The 24,194-nt window shown below is 33.5% G+C and overlaps 2 protein-coding genes across 4 annotated transcripts in view; both read left to right on the plus strand.

Moving 5' to 3' along the window:
* LOC117211009 (inositol-pentakisphosphate 2-kinase) overlaps window positions 1–24,194 on the plus strand; it is an 84,059-nt gene that overhangs the window by 10,260 nt on the left and 49,605 nt on the right. The window lies entirely within an intron of this gene.
* On the plus strand, window positions 2,376–5,138 carry LOC117211011 (piggyBac transposable element-derived protein 4-like). Of its 2 annotated transcripts, none has more exons than XM_033454563.1 (4): window positions 2,376–2,528; window positions 3,190–3,505; window positions 4,119–4,342; window positions 4,420–5,138. In XM_033454563.1, the coding sequence occupies exons 2-4, from the start codon at window positions 3,439–3,441 to the stop codon at window positions 4,963–4,965; spliced, it is 837 nt and encodes a 278-aa protein (XP_033310454.1). In that variant the 5' UTR covers window positions 2,376–2,528; window positions 3,190–3,438; the 3' UTR covers window positions 4,966–5,138. The 2 variants fall into 2 exon arrangements, with proteins under 2 accessions (XP_033310454.1, XP_033310453.1); XM_033454562.1 differs by having other exon boundaries at window positions 2,518–2,598.

Here is a 24,194-nt window from a genome sequence, read left to right on the forward strand (position 1 = left end):
AACAAAATCCAGAAAAATTCAAGTAGAAACGGAACTCATCGCGTCTAATAGGTTAGTGTTTGCTAACTAAATATACTCACAATCAATTTAAGAATAAATTTTTCCAGTTTATATAGACACTACCAGCTGAATGAATATTATTTTATTAATATTATTAATTTTTATAATTTAATATTATTTATATTAAATTATATTATTTATTATTAATATTAATAATATTTAACGTGTGTCTTATTATAAATTCGTGTAAATAATGCGTATTATTATAAATTGTTCATCAATTGTTTTCTAAAATAAACATTTATTATTTACTACGGTACGTAGCATAATGTGAATCGAGGTTGTGCTTCTTGTTCAAGTTGTGCACTAGGGATGTAATATGTATATAATAAGTAGGTTAATAACAAACTCATGAACTGACATAGAATCGATGTGACAGCGTCCTATTTTTTGACTCTCAGAACATAGTGATAAGCTTTACCAAACACCTGGAGCGTGTAATGCAATAAGCGATCTCTCGTAACGATATCAGCTGCCGCTCTTAATTTGAATGTAACTGAACGCACACTATATACTATATATACTCATAAAAATTCATTTTTGACAATAGTAATATAACATCTGCTTGGAATGACGAAACGAGGAACATGTATCTACATATTGAGTATTATATGTAATATAATCTTGTTATATTTGAGTTCGATACATTAAGAATTTGTTTATAGGTATATTGATTATCAATTTTCTGCTACCTAATTTGTTTTATTTCCCTTTATTTTATGAAAAAGTTAATAAAAATAATAAAAGAAATTTTTCTCTGGCAAATATCAATATTGTAGTTATACAGAGTATTTAAGTATCTACATAATATGTATGTGTATATATATATAAAACTTTTTAATACAACTTATTGCAACATATATATATATATATATATATATATATATATATATATAATATAGAATCCTTTAGCAATATACATAAATACTACGTAATAATTTGCCAGAATTTATTGGAAACCGGAATAGGAAATATAGAACGTATCTTCTCGAGTTTACGAAACAGAAGAATGCAGCTGATCGAATATAGGTACGTACGATGCCGCGCACTCTCATTTTGTTCTGTAAATGGCTAATGCCATGCGTAATTTCTTCATAAACCGGTTGCAATGAGATAAAACAGGAGTAGAATAAGCTCTACATTATACCGGTGACTTGTAGAAGTTGCTCGTCATTATTAAAGATGCTTCGTCCGCGCTGCTTAATATCATTCTCAGTCTTTATAACCGTCTATGTATTTATATATGTATGTACAATGTACATACGTGTATCGTCAAGTAACTTGAAAGTTACTTATGCACGTACATGTATATATACCATCATAAGTCACTTTGATTAATTTCTAGCGAATTTCACAAGTGAGTTTTATTAAAGTGTATAAATTAATGGAAAATTGATGAATGATATGATTTTTTCGATGTCAATGAGATTTACTTATATAGACGTATCTAGTTTACGAAATTATTATGAATTTTCTATTAAAAAATTTGTTTTTCAAAAATATTCTTACATAATTAATTTATGTAAAGAGTATAGGCGTTACATTTCTTAAAAAATAAAACATTAAATATAAAAATGATATGATTTTTTCAGTAAGAGATTCCCATGAATTTCATTTTACAAGTATTTTTATATTAGAAATATATATAATGATGCTACTAATATATAGTACTTACCATTTAAAAAAAATATGCTTACCATAATATTTAGTCTTTCGAAACAAAATAATGTTTTCCTCTGATATTGTTTTCTTATCACCAAAAAAAGATAAAATTTAAAAGATGATTAAGCTAGGTTATTCATATAACGGTAGATCACCTGTGGTGGTTGGTTTTATTTGCGTTACTACTACTATGAGAGCTAGAAATAAAAATGTAACTACTCAAACAATCACGTAAAGTTTACTATGGGGTATACGCATAAAAACGGTGTTGTAAAAGATTAGGAGAATGTTATTACGTTTAAGTTATGTGGCGGCACTTGACAGCAAATACCACCACTCGACACTAACTAGTGTCGAACGACGGCAGCGCGGTGGTTAGCGCCTTAGGTTACGAACGGTACGGGACCCGGGTTCGAATCCCGGCGACCGGAGTCCGATTTTTCTTCTACGCATCAAAAGTGGAAGAAAAACAGCAGCGACATTTACACCCGCAGCAGAACCTTATCTCAGCCGGCCTTCACACACACCAACCAGCCCTTAGGCCCCATCACCGACCTATTATACATCTCAGTTACATTACTATTGCATACCTACAATCAGTAAAATCTTTTCGATTAGTTTTTTTTTTAAATGACCAGGATGAGAAGGTGGAAAGTTGAATGGAAACTGATGTGTGCAAGCGTGTATTGAGCAGGCAGAACTCAAATGTTGTCCGAAACATGGCTGTCCGTCCCGTTGTTCGAAGCTATATTGTAGGAGTATCTACAATCTGAAAACTCCTGACAGATGTTACAGCATGTTACATGGTACGCAAATTGCACAACGATGCAATAATATCTTGATTTTTTATTTACAAACATTTACGAAAGGACAAAGGTTCGTGCACGAAAATTTCATTGTTTCCAAAAGCTTTTTCTTTTGTAATTTACATAGATATTATATTCTATTCTTATACTCGATTTCATGTGTTAGTGGAAAGGAGGTCAAGGTTAAAAAAGAGAGTACAATTTTGTTATCTAATTTTATAAACAAGCAATTCTATTTAAATAGTGGACAAAGTAATAGAACATATTTAATCTTCTTTTTTTGTATATTCTCTTATTTATTTGTGATGTCGTTTTTTCACATACCTTTTCTAAGGTAATTTAAATTTCAAGGGAAATTTCACATTATTAATTTCAAGTGAAGTTAGTAAGTTTAGAAGCTAAGTAAGCATATAAGAACAAGCAAAGTTCATTATTTCTCTATTCGATAATTAACATTTATATTTACAATCGCACACTATATCATAGTTATGATGGCATTTCAATGTTATTTTAAAAATATTATTCTTACCAATAGACATTAATGATGTTTCAGAAATCTTTCCTATGTAGTTCAATTATAAATAGTTTTGTATGGATATTCGCTCTTGATAAACGAACGTACAGCAGATGTTTTTCAGTATTATGTATCTTACATTTACAGAGCTGGATAAGCGCAGAAGGATCGGTAAGGAAGGGTGAAAGTAGAAATGAGGAGGGGCAGGTTTGTAGGAGTAGGAGGGGCGCTCCAGTTACTTGGTTCTACCTTCTACCCACGCTCCTGACCCACAAGAAATCGAGTGGAGGCACCACTTCCTGTCATATTCATGTCATTTAGCAGCCTCTGTCGATTGCTTGATAGTGCTTATTTCCTATTTCTCTTTTTTTATCACACGTCAGCTATAATTCTTCGATGAAGTTAACTGCGAAGCTTATAACCATCAATAGGAAACAAGATAAATATTCTGCACTAATGCAAAGTAAGGGAAACAAATATATATACGACTTTTTAATTTACATTATAAATTTTATAAGATACTTGCTATCATATTTTCAGATTATTATTACATACATTTATATCATTATCATACATTTATTACATTATATCATACATTTTTATAATTTCCCAAATTTTTTACTTTGAGTAAATATAAGGATAGGACAATGCTTTATTGAAGACAAATGGGCTGCAAAAATACAAAGAAATTAGTCTTGCTTTTTATTTTAACTTCTGTAAATGTGTTTTGTCCAAGTTGAACAAAATTTTATGTAAACGATGAAAGTTGTATATTCTAGTAAAATTCAGAGCTATAATTCGTTAAAAGGTAATCAATGGAATGGAAACTATACTAACTTTAACTATACTAATTCAACTATGTTAAAAGGTAATAAAAAAATATAAGAATAATTTATCAACGAACCCTATTTACAACTTTCCATTTGCACGCAACAGAATGTCCCGTAATCGTTTTGAATTGCTATTAGCAAACTTGCATTTTGCAAATAACGAAACCGTAGTACAGAAAAGCAGAGGGAAAGTTTTACCACTTATAAACATATTGATAGACAATTATAAAAAAAATTTTTCACCAGACGAAGATATTGTAATCGACGAGACAATGGTTTCTTGGAGGGGACGACTAACTTTTCGGCAATACATACTGACGAAATCACATAAGTATGGTATAAAACTATTCAAACTGTGTTCCACCGAAGGTTACACATGGTTTGCAAAAGTATATTCCGGACGAGATATCACTGGAAGTAAGCAAGTTGGCACAGCTGAAAACGTCTGCATTGAATTTGCAGATAAATTGGTAAATGAAGGACGAACTTAGTTCGTCGACAACTTTTATACAAGCTATCAGTTAGCAGTCAAATTTTTAAATTTTAGGACGCATGTCGTTGGAACTGTACGGTACAACGAAAGAACAATTTCATAATGTCGTACCACTTGAAGAGAGGTGAAATGATAACACGAGAAGATAAGAACGGTATTATGATGCTCAAACGGAGAGATGTTCGAGATGTTAGAATATTATCAACAAAACATGTACCCATTATGATTTCAAGCTCGAATTCTACATATCGCAGACGTCCTCCGAAACAGAAACCTTTGGCGGTAATTGTATACAATAATGGAAAAACTGGTATCGACAGAAGTAACCAGATGAACTCATATGTCACTACGATACGGAAAAGCATCAAGTGGTATCGGAAATTAGCACTACATTTACTCTTAGGAACAACTATGGTAAATGCTCATATTGTGTACCAAACAACCACAAACAGAAAAATGCGGGAAAATTTCGGGAAATTCTCGTTTCCGAATGGTCCGATGTGTCCTCAGAAAATACTGTGCTCGACAACCATCGGAAGAAAACGAAGAAGGTGTCCCACCATTTGGAGATTCGTAAGAATCAGCAAGGCAAGCTTGTAAGAAGGATGTGTGCCCTATGTTACGAGAAGATGAGGCAAACTTTCACATGCCAAGAAGTGAGAAAAAATGTAAAAAAAAACTACAACATATTGTTCGAAGTGTCCGAAATCATCCCAAATGCGTTTGGAATATTTTAACAAATACCATGCGACATAACATAATGTAATATTTTATCCAGAATATAAATTAATAAAAAGTATGATATAATGTGTTTTTAATTCTTTTATTTTGTATATCCTATATATAATATCCTATATTTAATTAACTCGAACAAGAAGAGCGTCACCTATATTTGGGCAACGGGCCCCCACGGAAGCATACCCGTCTCCCAGATACGGGTGACGTGGCGACCAACGTGTTACGATTATTGCGGATCTGAGTAAATATGTTTAAACAGTTGGTAGCCATCTTGATCGAAGGATGGATTATAGTATATGGTAGGATCACGGGACGTAATAAAACGCTTGTTTAAGAATCCTAATTTATTCTGATTATGTAATTTTCTTTTATTCTGTATGCAGGATTAAAAAGATTAATTTCATTTTATTATTACTAAATTGCAGATTTCCATGCATTTAATGGGAAATTTAAAGATGTTCGAATGTATGTACAAAAATACATATAATATGTAAGAGTACATAAAATATCTGACATGTACCACTTATAATAATATTCAGTACATGAAACGAATCCATATTTAAGTTGTATTTCTGTAATCTTATTTACAAAAATCTGAAGTTCTAAATATCCGCAGCTGATTCATTTAGTTTGCTAAGAAAAGAGAAAAGAAAATGAATCAGGATCTCGTATCATTTATCTATGAAATATCGAAGTACCCAGATGTGTGTATCATTGTATATAACGGTACAGAAATCACACGTCGTTTCAGAGAACCTGTAATTTTGCAAGATTCTGCCGTAGGAGATTCACAAAAATTACGTATCCAGTTTACTTGTATTTTCTAGATGCTATAGGTTTTTCGGTGATTAGTATTTAGGAAACGATGGTATTTTTCGTGGAGCACAGGGCACAGCCGGTGCTGGTAGAGAAAGTTCGAACGAGTGCTCATGCGGGCGTGTCCTGTGTGCCTGTGTGTTCGACTCCAACCCGACAGATGTTTTTTGGAGGGTGGAGGCACCGTGCTTGGCCACCGCTGCCGTTCCGCTCGGCGCTACTGCCATCATCGCTACTATGGTCTTTTTCGAAAGGTTTCCCTTGTTGCCAGATCTCAGGTCCTTTCCTTTGTTCGTGGCACGATCAAAGACACTGCTCTCTCACAGATCCCTCGGAAATAAAACTTGTTAAACCGTTTTTGTTTTCTTCTTCTTTCCAATTCCAACCATAATCGTTACTGTGATTTTCGATTATTTCTCTCTTTCTGTGCCTCAAGACAATGCATCGTGGAGAAATTATTTTTCTGTTTTACTGTGCTTTAAAAATTACCTGATACCGATATCTGAACTAATACCTTTATCTTTTTTATATGAAACCAGTGTTCAGTTAAGATTTGTTTATTCAACTAATCGTAAGAATTTAAAGTAGTGTGTAAATAATGTTAAAAATAGAGTAGAAAATGACACTATTTGCAAAATGAAAACTTGGAAACTCACAATTTACTATATTCTGTATTTTCTATATTCTCCATGTTTAACATACGTGTGTTGGTTTCAAAGAAGCCAATGTATTATGTGTCAGTTTTCAAGATAAGTTTTTGTCATAACTTTCATAAGTCATACCTTATTTATGCAGATAAAATTTCAGAGACTCGTATCTAATGTCACTCGCAAGTCAATATGCTCACTTTCTTGTTTCATATGTGTGTATAAAGGAGCGAACGGAACAACTATCAATCACGATTTTATACATATATCACGGCTATTATAAGGAAAATGGTGAAATGTTTGCAAAAAAGATATTTAACTTTACGTAGATACAAGAGAACGACTTAAAATTGCACGCTACAGTGCTACACTGTTGACTGATTTTATCAAAAGGAAACATTTCGAGGGAATAACAAGGATGAAAAAATGTCGTTTGGAAATTATAGCAGATACAAGATTATTTGAATTCAAATGACCCAATAATAGTCTGCTAAAAGATGGATACAATGCTATTATACTCGTATGTACATATTTACATCTGTTATAAGTCAGCATATATGTATGTATGCATATATGTATATATATGTATGTATAAATAAATGTATGTATGTATGTACAAGGTGGTTGGTAACTGGTGGTACAAGCGGAAAGGGGGTGATTCTACGCGAAAAAAGAAGTCGAAAATATAAAATAAAAATTTTTATATATATATATATATATATATATATATATATATATATATGCATTTGAAAAAGTGAGAAGAAAGTTTGCTTTGCCTCCAAATGTATGTGGAAAATGGAAATGTCAAATATTCCAAATATAACCTCTTCCCCATTAATCAATACATACATACTTACGTATGTATATGCAGGATATTTTATTTTGAGATCGAGAAGAGATGTTAGAGGATAGAAACTCGTGTCAAGTTATCTTTCGGAATTAATTCAATTCTTGGTAGGTTATGCAGGTGATTAGCAGTTGAATCATTGGATGAATAAGCTGTGTATGTATGTATTATATATAGTGGAGTGAGGGAGAAGAGAAAGGAAAGAAGGGAGGAACACAGGTAATTGGGAATGCAAACGTTGCGAGGAACCGATACGATGACGCAACGACATAAATCAGGAAATTGATATTTTTCCGTCTGTCGTAGTTGGTCCTTTTCCTTTAGCATTTCTGCTGTTTCCACTTGGACAGACTCGAAAAAACACTACGATTCGACAGGTGTGTTCTGACTTCCGATAGCATCGACGGAAGTAAGATTTTTCTTCTGCTTATCGCTTCAAAATCACTTCATTATTATTACAAGTACTTTGATTATCAGAGCGTTTTGATTACATTCAATACTTCTTTAGCTATTTCTTCTAATGTTATAGATTATAGAGATAATTTGACCTATCTTTCGTTATAATTTCGCTAAATTATGCTAAAAGTTAATATTTGCTTGCGTTTGCAAGTAATCTCTTTTTCAATAATATCCGTTTGCTTGAAAGAAACTTGCACGATTTTAACATTGGGAAAGAGGGTAGTAAATAGTTGTATGAAAAAATGAGTGATATTTATTAGTCATAATTTAAACTTAGAACCGTGTGTACATTTCGTATATATTCTTGCATTAATTTCAAATGTTACCAATGTAATTATGATAAATCAATGAAAGCTTTCTGTGTTAGGTGTTGCATTATCTTAATGAGTCAATGTAGTATATCGTATAACGTAATTCTTCTATTTCAACTGAGCATCGTTAAATTATATTTCGTTGCAACACAACGTCGTAATTGATCGGAATAGAGAATCTGAAACTCATATAGTAACTCTATGCGACATAGCGTGAAGCGAAAGATTTTATCGCGTGATTTCCTGTAAACATTTTCACGACAATTAGACCAGTCGGGTGAGCTCGACCATCGCGTCGAACGAGCGATGGTGATGGCGATGGCGATCCATACATACCGTTACCGTTAGTTAAATAATCCCCGTCGACCCGTTTATTGTTATTCTTTGTATATGTTGTTTCCAACTCTAACAATCGACCACATCGGCAACATTCAATGTCGCCTTTTCCTCGTCGAAAGGAACCAACTTGGATCTCCTTTCGCAATGCTATGCCGGAATTGTTACAAATTACAACTTACAACAGTTACTAAAGAATAAGATCGTGAGAAACGCGAGACCGTACACCGAGCGTCAATGAAATCCATGTTCTCTCTATTCTTTATACATACATAATATAATATCCTCTGCCTTTATATAATGCTTGAGCAAAATTCTATTTTCTCAATTGCACTTGCGATTGCTCTATCTTCTATTTTATAGCTTTGGAATTTTTGCTTGTTTGATTCCTTTGAAAATCACTAATCACTAATCACGTTTGAGTATCATCATATTGTATAAAATACAATGATATGGTAGTTATGTCCAGTATTAAGGATAAATATGCTTGTACGAGTAAATAAAATTTATTTATTTATCAAATAAAATAGAAATTATTCTTTCGATGCATTCTAGGAGAAATTCCATGACACAATGTTATATAGACGCAAATACCGATGATATAAAGTTATATGATATCAGCTGGACGCGGCCAAAATTCAAGTAACGAATTACGAGTAGCAGGTTCCTTCTTATAATTAGTTTCGGGCAGAGAAGATGTCGCTTTATTCGTACAAGAATAAACTGACTGTGGATCGATTTTGCAGTAACGTAGGTTACATACAATAAAATAGACAGGTGACGCAAATAAGAGACAAGAAGGGTTCGTAATAGGTCATGGGCTTACGTGGGGTGTAAATGGCGAATTATTAATAATAAAAATCAATTCGTTCGAACGACGCGATAACTCATTTCAGCTTTAGTCAATCTTGAAGACTTGCGCGATCGAATTGTTGAAACGATCGTTAGATAATATTTGTCTATTTTCTAACTTTAAATATTCGAGTATACAGTTTTTCGATCATTGTAATAGGCGATAAATGAATATTTTCTTTTATCCAGATTCCTTTCTTTCTGCTTTATACTTTATCATCTTGCGCGATGTTATTCGTCATTAACGACTACCATGTCACGTAACGTCGTACATTACTACTCTCGGTTTGATTGAATTTCTTGTTAACTAATCTGCACGAAAAAGGATAATTTGAAATCTTGTGCCAAGTGCTTTTCTATATATTATATGTACATACATATATTGTATATCCGAGAAAAATGCATTTACACAAAGCTAAAATTTCTCCAATTCGTTTCCGTTTTTGAGATCACAACCGCATAATTCTCGATCTATTTTTACAATGACGTTTTATGTTGATCCGCAAAAACAAATATTTCACTGCGAGATTTTCTGCAAATTTTTTTGGATAGGACCTGTTTTCAAAGACGTACAATTACATTTGACCAAACAGTATAAAACACAAACAGCGATGGCTGGTGTATATCTATATTACTCGTAGTTAATGAAATTCTTCTTCTTCTTGAATATCGGAAAACAGTAAGGAGTGACGTGGATATGTAGGTAAACGTAGTAGTAGTTATTTGTGACAAATAATGGAATGCTTATTACCACCATCAAAAAGAAATGCGACAGGGAAATTAAATACACGTACGCATGTGCGATATTAATTGAGGGATCGTTATACCTTTGTTATACATATGTATACATTGAAGTTGATTTCGAATGACGAAACCAAGTCAAGGTTGAAACAATAATCGTTTCTTCTAGTAACCGTTGATCGTTACATGAAACTTTATACATGTTTGATTTGAGTAGGGCAGATTAATAAATGGTAGAGTAGATCTCGGAGTGAGACTGCGAAATGTTCAGACAAAGGCCGCTTATTGTCACCGTTATCCATCCTGATACCGGGACTTAGTTTCCTCGGATGTTTCTGTTTGGAGACCTGCAGAGATTCGACTTTTTATTCACGCGTTTTCTTTAAGAAAAATCTACCGATTCTCTGTGACCTTCCTTTAATCGGATACGTTCCAGGAAATTTTACGAGAACAGAAATTGATTTTCCCTCTTCGTCCGGTCGTGCTGGAAAGGTATTTTTTAAGTACCGTTTCCTATCTTCCAAATATTCTCTGTCTCTGTCTTTGTCTCTCTGAGGCAATGGTTTCTCGAATAAGTTGTATTTTGACTGGAACAAACGTCCCTTCGCTTGGTAAACCACCGACGAAATTGTAACGACTCCCCAAAAAAAGGGACAAGAATATCGCATGCGGCAGAAAAAAGTCGATTTGATCTCAGAAATCGATAACAAGTAATATCTGCTCAATTATTTTAACCACATTTTAACAATATTTCCATATCTGAAGAATCGAAGAATTTTTGATTACACATTCCAATAATCGACAACTTAGAAGTCCATCTTTGGACAATCAGTATCCGAATAATTATGATCAGTATACTACCGTAAACCCAGAATTCGATGAAAATGCAGCTTAATAGAATCGCATCGAAAACGGTTGGACTTTACCAAGATGTTGTACAATGGTTCAAGAGTTAAATAAAGTGCCGGCCAAGGAGGCGGAATATTTGAAGCGTGATTTTATAAATTGTAAATTATAAGTGTTCAATTGAAATTATAAATACGTAGGGTTTGCACTTAAAAAACACAGTTGCGTTTGAAATCTTTAAAAAGTCTCCATTTTGAAGATTTGAGATGCATCCTTTACTTTTTCCTAACGAAATTTTGTTTATCTTCTACCGCTTTAACTTTAATTTGATGTTATGGTTTGTACCAGATGTGTTGTACACTCTGTATATTGTGTATAAAATACATACATACTTGCACATATATATTATTGTACATATTATATATATATATATATATAGATTGTTTACACGCGACAAAGCGACTGTAAGCTAAATAAATCCGCTTGTAGCATGTTCTTATTCTGCTTCTGAAGATAAAAACAAACGAAATTCTCTGGTGACGTCAATGAATCGTTATAATTTTACGAGTTTACGAGAAAGTTTGCTGGAAATTCTTTGAAACTGGCTGTCGATTTGGGTCAGTTCTAGAAGTCTGTAAGGTTGTTCTGTATCCTTTCTTTTCGTTTTCCTCTTTTTCTCTTTTCTCCTTTCTCTTTTTTTGTGCTTTTAGTATAGCGTCTTTAATTGCACACGATACGTTGCGTTGTTTCGTATTTTACTCAAATCTTTCCAACGTATTTCTCCGCACAGGGAAAGTTACATGTTTGGCAATAGTCACGTGGTAAATGTATATTTATCATAAAACATAAATCGATGTGAGATTATTCTCTTTATGTTTACTCTATTTCTAATCTAAGGAAATACTGAAATTGAAATATTTTTCTTTTCTTTTCTTCTAGCTAGGCTGACTTTAGTCTAGGCTTCTGATACGATAAGTTTCAGTAAAAAGTTTATCGAAACAACGAGAATCATTATTTTATGCTTCGTTTTTCACTTTTATCTTGTTGATGGCGTTCTTCGCGTTCGAAGTTTTTTACGTGACAAGTGATTTTCTATCGAGTAGCTTCTCTCTCTCTCTCTCTCTCTACATTTTACTTTTACGTATGTATGTACGTAATAAGTTGTCCGATAACTTTTAAATTTTAAGTGCGAATCTTGTCAAAAATTATTCTCTTGGAAAGAAATAACTAAATAGCTGATATAATTGAAGTAATGCTGCGGCAACTTCGTTTCCTGTTTTGGAGATTCTTGTTTTTCATTCGTAAATCACATCCATTTGTATTGTTAAATCGAGTAATAAGTTCATCTATAATTCTTGACTATAATTTACATTACTACTTAATTTATACGAACACAAGTCAAGTTATTCGAATTAGGTACTTGACTAGTCGAAACGAGGCTGTACCGTATTTCTCTATTGTAAAATGTAGGTATTACGCCTGCGAGTTCGAAATCTCTTCGTCGAAATCATTAACTGAACTTGCCAAGTTGACGATTCCAAGACTGCGGAAAAGTAACGAAGACGACTGTTTCGACCGTTCGCGGAGAGACGCGATCTCGAAGAAGCGCGTCAACGGGAGTCGTAAATTCCCGTTACGATTCGAATAATTGACGCCACAAATAGATCGATCCCCTATTTCGATTAGGATAATAGGGGTGGCTGAGTGAGTATAACGCTGATTTTAACAGGTTATGATATATATATTTCCAACAATTAAATAACTTCAATATTGGATACAATTGTGTGTATGTTGACTGCCAAACTACGAGTAAATACGGCCTGAGACTCTTTTCGTGTTGGTGATGATGTGACTTCTGCCGATTGACTGTCTTCGATTTGGCGACTGTGATGACTGACTTTTTACTCACTCAGACTGTTACTCGATTGTTACTCGATCTGTTACTCGGTTTGTTACTCCATTTGTTACTGACTGTTACTGTGGAACAAGTCTAGAGATGTGGTGACTGTTCTGTAGTTGTAGCTCAAGTGCAAAGAACAAGTGAAGTTCGTTCTCGTGTTATTACGGAGGAAAGCTCGGGGTCGGTGTGTTGTATGAAGAAAGCGGATTCGTTGGTCACACTTTTCATTAGGAAAGTGAGGGTAACGATCCGCGATGCCCATTGGTTATGACCAACGTTAAGGAATGAGAATAGGTGGATGAAGCCTTCTACCAACATTGTTCACGCGAAAACCCGCTTTTACCGTTAGGTCACTACCCGCTTTCTCCGTAATTTGTAAGAGCGCACAATAAACCTAAGGACTGTTCTAAGGACCATCCAAAAACCGACAATACGATGCGTAAGGCCTTTGGCGGCCAGACGAGGGATGGCGTGCGATTTGTCTCACGCGACGTAACAACGACTGAAACTACAAGAGATCGTAATTGTCGAGGTTCGTAGTTTCGAACTCGGATCGAGCATCAAAATGGTTGCCAATATTGTTTCTATCGCAGGTTGCAATGGAGAAACGAAACGAATCAAAACGAACAACTTTCCAAGAGCAGTAGACAGCTCCGGGCAATTTATTCGACATTATTTTGATTTAAGTAAATATACAGCAGCGTGGCGGTTCGGCTCGAGAGAAAGTCTCGAGATGAGACCTACTCTGTGCAATGTATTAACATTAACCATAACCATTAACCTAGTCTCCCTCGGGAACGCTCGAACGGGAGGTTTCTGTTCATTAATACCGACGCTCTCCCACAAACTTCCTTCCCTACAGACGCAGAAATTGGAAAACTGTTTTGTTTTCTGTTTTGTTATTGGTCATCTTGTAATCTCAGTTTTAAATAATTTCAATACATTTTACTTATTTGATTCGTTTCCTTCGAACAAATTAACACTTTAAACGAATTCGTTGAAATATTCTTCCCTGAATCTTATTTTATTTTATTCCGATACAGAGTGGTTGGTAACTGGTGGTATAAGCGGAAAGGGGGTGATTCTACGCGAAAAAAGAAGTCGAGAATAAACATTTTTTTAATTTTTTTTTTTTTAATTTTTCTATCGAGACAACGATCTACAATGAGATCCATTATAACGAGACGCGATAAAGTGCACGTGTACCGAGCGAAAATTCAAAGTCGATTTTCTCGAAAACAAAGCCTCAAACGAAAAATTTTTGTTCTATATTTTCGACCACTGTACCACCAGTTACCAACTACCCTGTATATGAATTGTAGATGATAATTATTATTGTTGGCGTTTACTACAGTGTAACGATCTAGTAATGTCCTACGTCCTACGTGATCAGTGCCACGTCGAAATACTAAAATTTCCTTGATTCTATTTTGCTGTTTACTTTTGGTACTGTTTTTCTATCACTATTCTGATTACAAATTGGTGGTCCATTTTTAAACATGTCTTCTTAAAAGAAAAAGGTATGTTATGTATCACAAAATTACACGTGAAAATTATTTGATTAATAGATCACATAAATAAATATGAATAAAAGTTCATTCCAAATTTCAATATACAATAAAGTTTGCTTTTTTATTTTTCGAATAGCAGGCGAAAATAATAATAGTGACGAGTCATAAACTAGGTATTGTCACCATCACACAATGTATAATTAACATACACGCGTTTGCAATAATGGTTCTTCATCAGCTCTTAATCAGCTCTTAATCAAACACTGAATTATATATATGCAAAATTTTGTTTTAGAATTGTAGTCCTTGAATTTTTGTTAATACGGATCTACTTCTCTTGTTTTTTATGTCAATTCCGTGCAAATAATCCATACAGATTATACGCGCGTCGTATTGTTATAATTTACGATGAATATTCATATTCTGAGAATATAATTGCATTCTCATGATGTTAATCTTTGGTCATGTTTATACTTTATGTATACGTAATACTATTCGGCCCCAATATACGTACTACATACATAATATGCATTCTCGTTCAATTTTTCACTCACTGTCAAAGGAAGAATGTACAAGACACATTTGATAAGACGTTCGTAGCCCGAATACATTTTGGTTTTCTTTATAAATTTCCGACAGCCGATGTAAAAATAACTTTTAAAAACGGAGCTGTGATATTTTTATCATCTCCATTATTTTTCATCTCTGTTGAATTTACCTTTAAGCGCAATTTTCCAATTGAAAACAAAATACACTGCAAATGATTTTCCAATCGTAATAAAATAAAAACGAAAGGTAAAAGTAAAGTTATATGTAGTTACATTCGTAAGGATTACTGATAAACAACAGAATTAACTAATTCGTTTAATTATATGTTGCTGTATATAATATTATACATATGTAATATTTAATCGATAAATTGTATATGTAATTATTCTCGCGAAGCAACGTGATACAGTATCATCTGTAGGCTACAGTAGCGAAGCGCTATCAACAGAATAAAATAATATTTCAATAATGTGAATAAATGAAGAACTAAGAAAAAGAATCGTATTAACGTTACAAGAAACGCCTTCTCGACGAGTACCATACATATCTTCCGTGATCGAAATAAAAATTTCATTACACGACCATCATGTCACACGTAAATATTGTTCAACAGAGACGAAACAATAAGCTTTTACTTTTTACATAAGCGTCATTCGCTCGAGTTTCTGTTTTCCGAATACAGGAGACGCTGCTCGTTAATCTCGGTCAATGCTTTGAGCTGTTTCTGATTACGTACTTTGTCGCTTTGTTCTTTTCGCTTCTTCTACCTTCTATCGTTTAAATTATAAACCTGTGTATAAGTATAAGAAGAGAATCTTCGAATTTTAGTGGCAGTAAGATATATTTGGCGGAGGCTGAGCACCGCTTCCGATCTACCGCAAGGATCAGAAAGGAGGGAAAGAAAAAAAAGTAGAACGAAGAGTTTTCTTCGAGTGGAGGGAGGTTCCACCTAACAGTTAAGTTAACCGGCCCTGATGGGCTTCTTCGACTTCGACCACTGCACTCACGTTCGCGTTCTCGTTCGCGTTCGCGTTCTCGTTCGCGTTCGCGTTCGCGTTCGCGTTCGCGTTCACGTCCATACATATGCACGGCCGCGCGTGCGCGCGTCTCGGACTTCATTTTCAATCGCACGACTGCGACCGCTTGAGCTTAAGAGTTCGACATCTCATTCTCTCTTACTGTTAGCCTTCCGCTCTTTTCATCCTCTATTTAACTTGTTCCACACCTATTTCATTGTTTGCCATGTCAGGATAATAGTAGGAACAACGAACAATTGATTCTGTGGCACGCAAAGTAACACGAAGAAAATTTATCAACATGAAAATATAGAATAGGATTACACGTTTTTATGGAGGGTTCGTTTATCGTATTTTGAGTCGAATTATCGAGTGTTATTCTTTTTGTTTTCGGATCGACGTTGTTTTATTAACTAAAAATATCGACTAAAAATGTGAAGCTTCATATTTTTGCATAATCGTTGTGAAATGAGTAGCTCTGTAGATTTAACCGAAAACCAGTTTCTACTTTGCAGTTTTAACGATATAAGTGTTTGTGCAAGTTATCATTCTGTTCGAAAAACAAGGTAAAAATCTGCCAAAAGATAAATCCGGGCGAGAGACAGGTTTCGAAAGTAAAACCATCTATGTTTTTCGTCTCCGATTTCTGTTTATTTCCAAATCAAATGGCTAACCAATCCGTGGTTTGAGTTGAGCACCTCGCGCGCGCCGAAAGAAAAGTAGGATGCATCTACAAAACAGTTAGATGGCCCTGATGTTAGTAAATCGCCAAGCCTTCACGCCTCCTTTCGTCTTGATACATACACTACACAATACACATGTGCTATATTCGATTTTTCATCTACTTGTAGGATTCGGACTCTCGCGTGTCGTATTTTCATAACTTCCTTCCACTCTTTTATCGTAGGTAGAAAAATTGATCTCAACCTCGATAACTACTTATGCAGCTAAATATATGTACATATTTACATTGTACATATCTACGGTGTACATATTTACATTGTACATACGATGTTAATGAAATCGATACATATTTTCAACTACAAATTACGTGTAATATTCTCGTAATTTTTGCTTAATTTAATACTTTTTAACTTTTTAACTGAAATATATATAGAATGAAAATCAGATTGAACAAAATCTTTGTTTAGTTAGATATTATGTACATCGAATGGAAACTGTAGAGAGCATAAAATACTAATTAAACATTAGATTAAGAATGTTTGTATAATACGATTGATAATTAATGAAACATATAGTGGAACTCTTACACTTTTATTAGTACATATTGTCTTTTGAATAATTTCTTCTAGAACGTTTAAGCGAAGCTATGGATTGTAATTTTTATTCGTTGAAGCATTATAGAATACAATTTATAATCTATCGAATACTAGCTGGCTTTAAATGTTTATTGCAATGAGTTTGTATTAAATATAATACATAATACATAATGTGCATGTACTACATGCAACATGTATTACAATTTCCAATATACTTAATATTAGAACCATTATACGTACTAATTTCGATGTGTAGGTACGTAAATATTAAATATTTATGATCAATTTCAGAAGCTCCTATTGATTTTATTGCTAATGTGAGCAATTTTTATAAATAGCGAATAATGTAAACAAAGTAGGTAAATAATAAGAGTGTTACTGTGCAAAGTTATAAGAAAGGAGGAAGAATAGAATATAAGGAGACGTTCGTAGTTGTAAAAGTATCTGATATTACAAAATTAGTCAAAATGACGATACATGTTTTGATAGCCAGAAACGGACGCAATAGAAGTAATCATGCGTTGCTATATCGCTATATCGTTATATCGCTATATCGCTATATCGCTATATCGTTATATTGCTATATCGCTATACCGCTATACCGCTATACCACTATATGCTGTTACTTGTATATATGACACTTTTTTTTACCATTTTGAACATTACGCGTGCTTATCCTTATGTCTGTGTTGAATCTATCAGAAATAACGAATTAAATCCGCACTTCTTTACTTAGTCATCTTCTCATCTCTGCACAGTAGATTGTTTGAACATTGCGTTGTATAAGTCGTATTATACGTAGTTGGGCCACACAACCGACCCGACCGGTTTCACAGATCGACATCCTCGTTTCCTCCGGACTGTCGATCTCTGGTCTCCCGCTTCTACTTCGCATTCGTGCTTCTTGACATGTTTAGATGTACGCTTAGATACGTTGATGGTATACATAAATTATACACTTTCTAAGATGTAGCGAGAAACTCGTAGGCATAGTCATTGCTTGAATCTAACAATTTCTCACTACTCTGTTTCAAATTTATTTTTTAGTTGATAATAATGAATCGGAAATTAGCTGCTTCGTAGAAGAAGGTTGGAAAATTGACCTCCCTAAACGAATCGATAATCTCTTAGTCACACCGAAGTAGTCGAGTGAGACAGAAACTCGAGAAAGGAAGGAAGAGACGATACCGAAGAGGCAAAACTGGCAGAAGATGAAGAAGAGATACGAGTATGGAGTCAGACTCTTACCAACCGCAAGAAAACTGTCCTTCTTGGCATAATCTTCGATACAAACCTGTCGGCAGCTTGCCAGCGCAGCGTGCAGGATATCGTATGCGACGCGTTTGTGTTCTGGCCAGATAAAAAAGTGCACGCTTTTATAGGTTTCCATATGCGAATCGTTGCGCGTCTTTTTTTATATATTTACAATCGTGTAGTTTGCTTTTGTCCATGGAAATCCATTTCTACTTCCTATATTCTACAATTCTCATTTCTTGTAAAGCTTGTTTCATTGTATTCAAAGCTACTGTAAAATCCACTTTACCTACCATACTTGGCATGGTAGAAAGTATAAAATATAAAATATAACATAAATATTTATTTGAAAACTTATCTAAACTCAATCCGTTGACTTATAATTTATAATATAGACAATATCGAGAAAATTCATGGTATGGATTAGAATTTCAGCTCGATATATGATGGATACAGATAAACTATATTTGTGAGAAATTTTGTTTAAACACTAACTTTGACTCGAATTCTTCGAATTGGGCATTATCAAATACAAATTGTGATAATGTTAAAGTATCTTTTAGCCGATATGGCGTTAGAGCCTGTTCTTACTTCAGTTACTATCAAAGGGATTCGTAAAACAAGAGGTTCAATTAATAATTCAATAATAGAGTGTCGATCCCATTGTTTTCTCTGGAATAGGTTATGCATACATAAGTATTTGAATTCGAAATTTTAATAATAGTATGTGAATATCACTAAAATGTGTACATATATAATTTAATGGGAAATCAACATTTGTCACCTTTTTATATCGTTATTTGCTGTGAGTGTACTTATCTGCCTCATAGTGTAGAAATTAAGTAACTCGAAGATGAAAAGCTTTTCAAATAACAAAACTGTTTCATAGAGCTTGGCATCTACAAATATTAATTTTGTCGTTGCAAATTACTTTTCAAACATTCGAACGTAATTGTATCGCATCGTTAGAAATAATAGTGTAGTATCATGGATGAGGGGTATGGGAGGTGTTGTGCGGATTATAAACAAGCGGTTGCTGAGCGTGTATGTAGTAAGGCTAAGACAAAAGACAAGGGGTTGCTAGGGGACAATAAACGAATTAACAGCAGTATGAGTTGAGATGTCAGAGAGTGCGGATTGCGTTGATGAGAGTCGTTGATTAATTATTCAGTTGTGTTAATTATTATACGTTTACTACGATTCGTTCGTGTTTAACATTATTCTCTGTTCAATTAACACCTGTTCAATCTACTTATCATTAATAAACTAATTAAAGTAGTTACGATACTACAATAGGATACTTTTGGAGCAGTAGCGTTAAGTATTATCCGTATCTTTCGCGTCTTTCGTGATATCTTTTTCTCAAAATTTAAAAGCGATACTTGGAGTAATATTTATTCAGTAAAAAGTTAATGGGAAATTAATATTTTTGGAGCGAATTTTGCTAGCTTTACTAATCAGCGTATACCAGGTTGAAGCAGCGCTATTGATTTTTAGAGAAGCAAGCCTGCTGGTTTGTACGTGGTAATTCCTCCTTTCCCCTTCGTCAAGTTTTCGAGAAGGGTCACTCCATAATTTGAATATACAGCACCCGTTTATACTCGTGCTGGCGAATTTTGAGTTTGCTATATTTGACCGACCATATGGTTCGTTTTACCCTAGTCGCCCTTAGCCGTAAGGTTTCAGGCATTCCATTCGTTTTCTGCTTTGCAATACTACTTTCATTGAAAATCATTTGACAATTTTTTCGCTTTTCGTATTTAGGTACAAACATATTAGGAATAGTACTTTCTTAAAAGCTTTGGATATTACACGTGATTATTTTATATATCCTGATACTTTTTACACGTATATATACATATTACAAAGAGAACTATATTATTTAAAATTAAATATCGCTTTATTATTCAACAATCGCTCAAAAGTATTCGAACTCTTACTTATCTTCGATAGCGTGTAATTTAATTAGAAAACTAAACTTTAATTTTATTATCACGATTATAAGCAGGTACATGTGGATGCGCCATATTAAGATATGATAAAATTAATTTTTAGAAACTAACGTATGGCATTTGTATATAACATTTGTATACAGAGTGTATTATTATAATTCTGAAACGAAAACCGATATAGATAGGAAAACCTACTCTTTAAAGTTTATTCGTCTTTCAACCTTCAACAAATACGGTGTGTTATAAAAAGCGTTCTTAACACTAAACATGTTTTTCCCGAAGCGTGATTTCTTGTGTGAAAACCTGTATTTAAGTAACGTGGGCTTTAAGGACCACCATCCTATTTTTAAATCGACCCTATGACTGTTCGTTGATATTCGTTCGTCGTGGAAGTTTGCCAAGTTACGAAGGTGCTATAGTTGAGATCTCGATGACTGCAGTTTTAGTCGGAACGGTTCGGGGAACAGTTCTTGGTAAACACTTTAACGATAAAGCCGCGAATCCTTCGCTCTCTGCAAGAGGTTCGCAAACGTTAGTAATAACAATATGTATGCAGTAAAGTAAGCATTTGGACGAGATCAGTAACGTTCATGAAACTATCGCTTCCCCAGTTTGTATGTATTTGCGCAGCTATGGCTTCAAAAGTTATTACAAGTCATCATACTTAATTAAAAAGTGTGACAATGAAAAGAGAAAAGATTTAACAAATTTTAAACCTAGCAAATCTTCATATTAGATTTCGATAAATTTGAATCGTTCAAAAATTATAGTCGAAGGACAGAAAGCAATACCGAACTATTTATTTGAACATTTGATCAAAATTCACTTATAACAATAAATAATAAGATTATCATTGAGATTTCGATTTCAGAACACGGTTCATTACATTGTTCAACATGTATCTAATTTCTAATTTTCCAATCTTTAGTAGGTGATTTCTGTAGACATTTGCGAGCTAAACACGAATCTGCAAACCGGTTTTTCCTAAACCCTGCAGTTTTCGAAAAAATCAATTTTAAGAAGAATTGCATATTTTTAACTTTGGAGATGTTGCGTGCTTTTACAGTAACATTATCTAGTTGCGATTGAAACGAAAAAATTCTGTGACCTCTCCTGAATAAAATGATATGTACTGTTATTGCATTATAAACATTTATAGATGTTTAAATGCACTGTTTTTTTATTTACATTTTCCAATTCATTCCAAAAGCTACAGGTCTAGAAGAAAATCTAATATTAGTACGCGATAGAACAGATTTATGTTAAGGAAAGCATTAAGAAAAGCATTAAGAAAAGCTAGAAAATCACCTTTTGATTTAAATGCAAAAGCGAAACGTAATATCATATTCGACAGAATACAGGGCAGCGACAGTGGTACTCAATGTTGACGGATGCTTTGCCTACCGTTCGGCATACCGGAACCGTTAAATGCGCGCGGTCGTTAGCCGCCGGCATTGAGTGCCATTGCCGTAGCCACGTGTTTTGCCAAACTTCTTCGTTTTTTCATTGGAATTAAAAGGTGACTTTCTAGTTTTTCTTTATGCTTTCCTTAGCAAAAATGTCTGCTCTATCGCGTAATAATGTTAGAATTTCCTTTAGTCCTTTAGTTTTTTAAATAAATCGGAAAATGTAAGCAAAAAGTGGTCCGTTTTAGGTGTCTTTTTCACCATGATCATCGTTTAAAAATATTTAAATATTTAGAATGCAGTAACGGTACATATCCTTTTATTCGGGAGAGTCCACAGCATTTTGTCGTCTTAACCGCAACTCGATATTTGTTACTGTAAAAAGCACAAAACATCTTCAAAGTTGAAAATTTGCAATTTTTTTCAAACCTGATTTTTTCAATAACTGTGGCTTCTGGGAAAGAAACAGTTTGCAGATTCGTGTTTAGCTCAAAAGTTTACAAGATCCATCTACTGAAGGTTGCATCATCGGAAAAAAGTTAAAATTTGTTAAACAGTGTTATGGAATTAAACTAATGCTATTAATTAATACCAAATTCTTTTATAATAGCATAACAGTAATAAATTTGGTAATAAAACACGAATTGAAATTTTATAAGTTGCAGATAAGTTAGCTCTGTCTACTGTATTTGATGTGTACTTGTAAAATTACAAAAGCTGTCAAACAACTTACAAAAACATACATGCAAGCCTGTAACATATAATTATTCACTAATAATTCACTAATAATTCACTAATATCCTTTGTTTCCGTATGAATAATCTGATATATTTGTATGGTAGAAATATTAGATTTAGTTGTACCGTAAGATTAGATGTGGAAATTACATCCACTAAGCTATGTATACTATACGTACATATGTACTATATGTATGTTTCATAGATATATACTTGTAACCCTTTCCTTTTTAATATAAATTTTAATTTTCATTCTCGGCACGATTTATGGATAGTAACGAGGCGTATGCCGCCTTTAATCGTTGTATCGTGAAAACGGATTCTGGATACTATATACTATATATTATACGCTATAAAAAAAGTATAAAATGAAATTTTTTCCTCCGAGACTTAGTTTTCGAGATATTCAAAATTGAAAATTTGTCAATTGCACGTACTCGAACTTGGTTAATTACCAATTGGGTACGTATGAACGACCAATAAGATGTTATTGTAGATGCAAAAATAAGTAAAAGATTGAGAATAACATTTTTCCGCTTAAGGTTTCATTTTCATGAAAATAGAGTTTAGTTAAGAATCGGCCTTAATATACCACGCGTATGATACATTTTCAAATTTATTTTTCTCGAAAACAAAGCTTCTTGTGAACAAGTTTTATCGTACATTTTCGACTTACTTTCACACATAGAATGACCCCCTGTCCATTATTTAGTTCTGTTCAGGCCGGAATTTGTCACGTTCAATTATGCTTGATGAATTTTCAAACTTGATTTTTTCGAAAACAAAGCCCCGAACGAACAAATTGTACTGTATACTTCTCTCTTATCTCTCCACAAAGAACCGCCACTCATCCGCTTGACGTGTTTTTGGGGTCGCCTGTATATAACCTGTACATACATTACTATACATAGCTACATATGTATTAAATAGTGTCGATTACTTTCACCATTTAACTATATAAAATAAATGGTTGTAGGCTCGATAAACGCACATGCTCTACTATTATTTTATCGACATGCAGTATATTTAATTTTTTTTTATATTTTTGTAGACATGATATTTCTATAAATCGTAACATACATTTGTTCAATCGTGTTCAATCTTTATATCCCTCGATCATTCTGTTTACGCACTTAAGTTATTATATTGTCACAAGTGCATCAATACGTCAATTACCATTGTTTCAGTATCTACATCTACACTATCACATCTCTATCGGTAAAGTGTAAACGAAATTCAATTATCTTTAGTATAGTAATAATTATGTACACGAATGAATTAAAAACTAACAATATTATAAGTACATATATGTATGTATATAACACTCAGTAATAACAATAAGTACTAATTAATATAATTTATACGGTATCCTATTGCATTATTGCTCGGATGCTTAACAACAACAGTTTGTGTATGTGTAAATGGATGTATAATGGCTGTATAATCTTAATGCCGCTGCCGTAAAAGGGTTAATTGCAAAAAGACATTGCAGTCGTATCCAACTTTTAATTCTGCGATCTTGTTTTAATCTTAAACTTGTCGAATTGAAAAGTATATGGTATAGTATAGTATACTATATAAGTATATATACTTATATAGTACACTTATATACATAGTATATATATTATACT

Source organism: Bombus bifarius, unplaced genomic scaffold (assembly GCF_011952205.1).
Source record: "Bombus bifarius isolate JDL3187 unplaced genomic scaffold, Bbif_JDL3187 scf7180000008214, whole genome shotgun sequence".
Classification (NCBI taxonomy): domain Eukaryota; kingdom Metazoa; phylum Arthropoda; class Insecta; order Hymenoptera; family Apidae; genus Bombus; species Bombus bifarius.

Excerpts from the sequence above, each read along its gene's own strand:
- LOC117211011 (XM_033454563.1), top strand. The coding sequence starts at position 3,439 with ATGAAGTTAACTGCGAAGCTTATAACCATCAATAGGAAACAAGATAAA. Across the intron at positions 3,506-4,118 it reads ATATTCTGCACTAATGCAAA|ACGAAGATATTGTAATCGAC; the intron begins GTAAGGGAAACA and ends ATTTTTCACCAG. Across the intron at positions 4,343-4,419 it reads TTGAATTTGCAGATAAATTG|GACGCATGTCGTTGGAACTG; the intron begins GTAAATGAAGGA and ends TTTAAATTTTAG.